Source organism: Penaeus japonicus, unplaced genomic scaffold (genome assembly GCF_977035675.1).
Source record: "Penaeus japonicus unplaced genomic scaffold, GWHDUDI00000001_assembly GWHDUDI00000013, whole genome shotgun sequence".
NCBI lineage: Eukaryota > Metazoa > Arthropoda > Malacostraca > Decapoda > Penaeidae > Penaeus > Penaeus japonicus.
Genome location: NW_028234415.1, coordinates 10,674,311 through 10,676,810, shown reverse-complemented (window position 1 = coordinate 10,676,810; position 2,500 = coordinate 10,674,311). Strand labels below are relative to the sequence as shown.

The 2,500-nt window shown below is 41.4% G+C and overlaps 1 protein-coding gene across 20 annotated transcripts in view; it reads right to left on the bottom strand.

Annotated features, from left to right (window-relative positions):
- Positions 1–2,500, bottom strand: part of LOC122261633 (ras-specific guanine nucleotide-releasing factor RalGPS1) — a 94,818-nt gene that overhangs the window by 20,310 nt on the left and 72,008 nt on the right. For 11 of the 20 annotated variants that reach the window (XM_043029385.2, XM_086543188.1, XM_086543181.1 and 8 more), the window contains one exon: positions 2,170–2,241. The exons of the other annotated variants lie outside the window; for them this stretch is intronic. In XM_043029385.2, the coding sequence (XP_042885319.1) occupies positions 2,170–2,241 (72 nt within the window). The remainder of the gene's footprint in view (positions 1–2,169; positions 2,242–2,500) is intronic. 20 annotated transcript variants of the gene reach the window in all.

Sequence of the window (2,500 nt, the reverse complement as noted above, 5' to 3'; positions counted from 1 at the left end):
TTTTTATTTAACAAGCCAGACTAATACTTTGCCCTACCTGTCCTCCCCTTTCCACTTGTTAAAACATATTCTACTCTTTCCCAATCACGAAATTCAATAATTAAGAAATTCATAAAACAATAATAATAATGCATAAATAAGAAAAAAAATCAAGAAGATGGTTCCAAGGAAAATCTTACAATTCTGTTGGTACAAACGCAAAATCTGCAGATTGCAAGGGTGCGAGAGAACATTCAGGTATTCTGTTTCTCCATTTGGAAAACCCATTCATCATGAGCACATGCAAGCTCTCATACATTTGGCTCAAGTATACGTGTAAGTTGCTGCAGGCCATCCAGCCGTCCGACTGAGTTTCGCAATTTTTAGACTGACTGTGGAAGAGACGTTCGTCACTGATTAAAGTATTCCTTCCTGGCGTCTTGGGATGGGGGAAGGTGGAGGGAGAGAGGGGGGGGGGGGGGGGGTGCTGCTCTATGTCACCAAGGGGGAGGGGAGGGGAGGGGAGGGGGCTAGATGAATTTCTTTGGAAAGCCCATAAAACAAGAAGAATGGGAAGAATTAATAATACCAATGTAAAATCAAAATAATCAAAATACTATTAGTAACTTTCAAAATTACAACAATCTTACCAGTAACTAATTCTTATATAGAAACCTACCTCAGCTGAATCTAGACCCTACATAAACAACAAATATAATACTTAATTTATGTTATCAACAGAAAAATCATACGGGTGCAAAGTGGCATTCCAAAATAAAGACGTGAAGAACTAAAGACCATAAAGTGACGAAGCAAAACTGTGCTGTGGGGGCGATTGTACCACCATGAACCTCCTTCAAATTTAATTCTTTGTGGAAAACTAGTCTTTCTAATGTCAAACAAATAATCATGTTTGTACTGAAATATATACAACTATTTATCTAAATCAAATACTGTTTGTAACCATGTGTGAGCATTATCTTAGGTGCCAACAAACATAAAAAATAGATATGCATACACACATGCATATATACAAAAACACACACACACACACACACACACACACACACACACACACACACACACACACACACACACACGCACACACACGCGCTCACACACACGCGCACACACACACACACACACACACACACACACACACACACACACACACACACACACACACACACACACACACACACACACACACACACACACACACACACACACACACACACACACACACACGCACACACAAACACCCACACACACAAACACCCACACCCACACACACACACACACACACGAACACATACATATACGTTACTCATGAATTCAATACTCCTATTTACCAAAATCACCCACACATTAACAATCAGTAACAAATTCCACTCAGTCAGAGGAGGATCACAGTGACAACAAAGGGGTGGTGCAGGTTCTATTGCAAAATAAGCATAACTGTTGGTGGTGAAGGAGGGAAAATATATCTATAAAACCATAAATTAATCTGCAACATAAGGTTGATTCCCCATTGTTGTGCCAAAGTCCCAACCCACAATGGTCAGGGAGGGAGGGCCGGCAGACAGTCTAGGATGGGATTTGGAGTACAAGCGAGTGCAGTTGGTATAGAGGGGGGAGGAAGCTCTTTGGGTGTACAATGAATGGGCCAATGTATCTACTCAAATATAGAAATAAATAAATGAGTAATACTAAATGAACTAAATGGTTCTTGCCACAAAGGACGTACTATAGTACTGAATGAAATAGGATCAAAAAGTAAAATAAATGCCTGCAAGGTTGTCTGTTTACTACTATGATACAGGCCCACTTGACGTCGGCCCAAGAAGAGAAACACAGTAAACCATTCTCCTCTTAGACTACAAATATGCAAGTGCCAAGCAAGTGGCCCAATTCCTCCAACTTAAAGGTATCATGGGCAGGCGGGAGGGAATAGGGAAATGATACCTTTAGAAAAAAAAAAAAGTATTACACACCCAAAAAATTAAATAAAAAATAAGAAATCAGACAATGCATTACCCAAATCCTAGACAATGACAGGATATATGGGTGGGGGAGGGGAGGGGAGACTGGAGGAAAGCTGGTGTTGAGAAAGAACCAACCAACCAACCAACCAACCAACCAACCAACCAAGGCAGGACAACTCAGGTCAAGCACTGGTGCAGGACTCACCCGAAGCGGTCTACCCCATGGTTCTGGGGTTCCGAGCGGTGGAGATTGCGCGGGAGGCTCATACTCCGAAATCTAGCATGGCGGCAATGTTTGGGACAAGGTGGTTTGATAGCGTCAGTGGTGGGGTATTACGTACGGTAAGGAACAATTTAATCTGAGCATATTCAGGCAAGATTGTGGCACATTACTTTAGCCTGAGAGGTTGAATGGCATAGCTATGTAAACTGCAATTGAACTAAAAAAATATGACCAGGGGTTAAGAAGCAGCTTGTTTCATTTGCTCTCATATATGCACAATCAGGCAAATTGCCATATCTATATGATTAAGCCT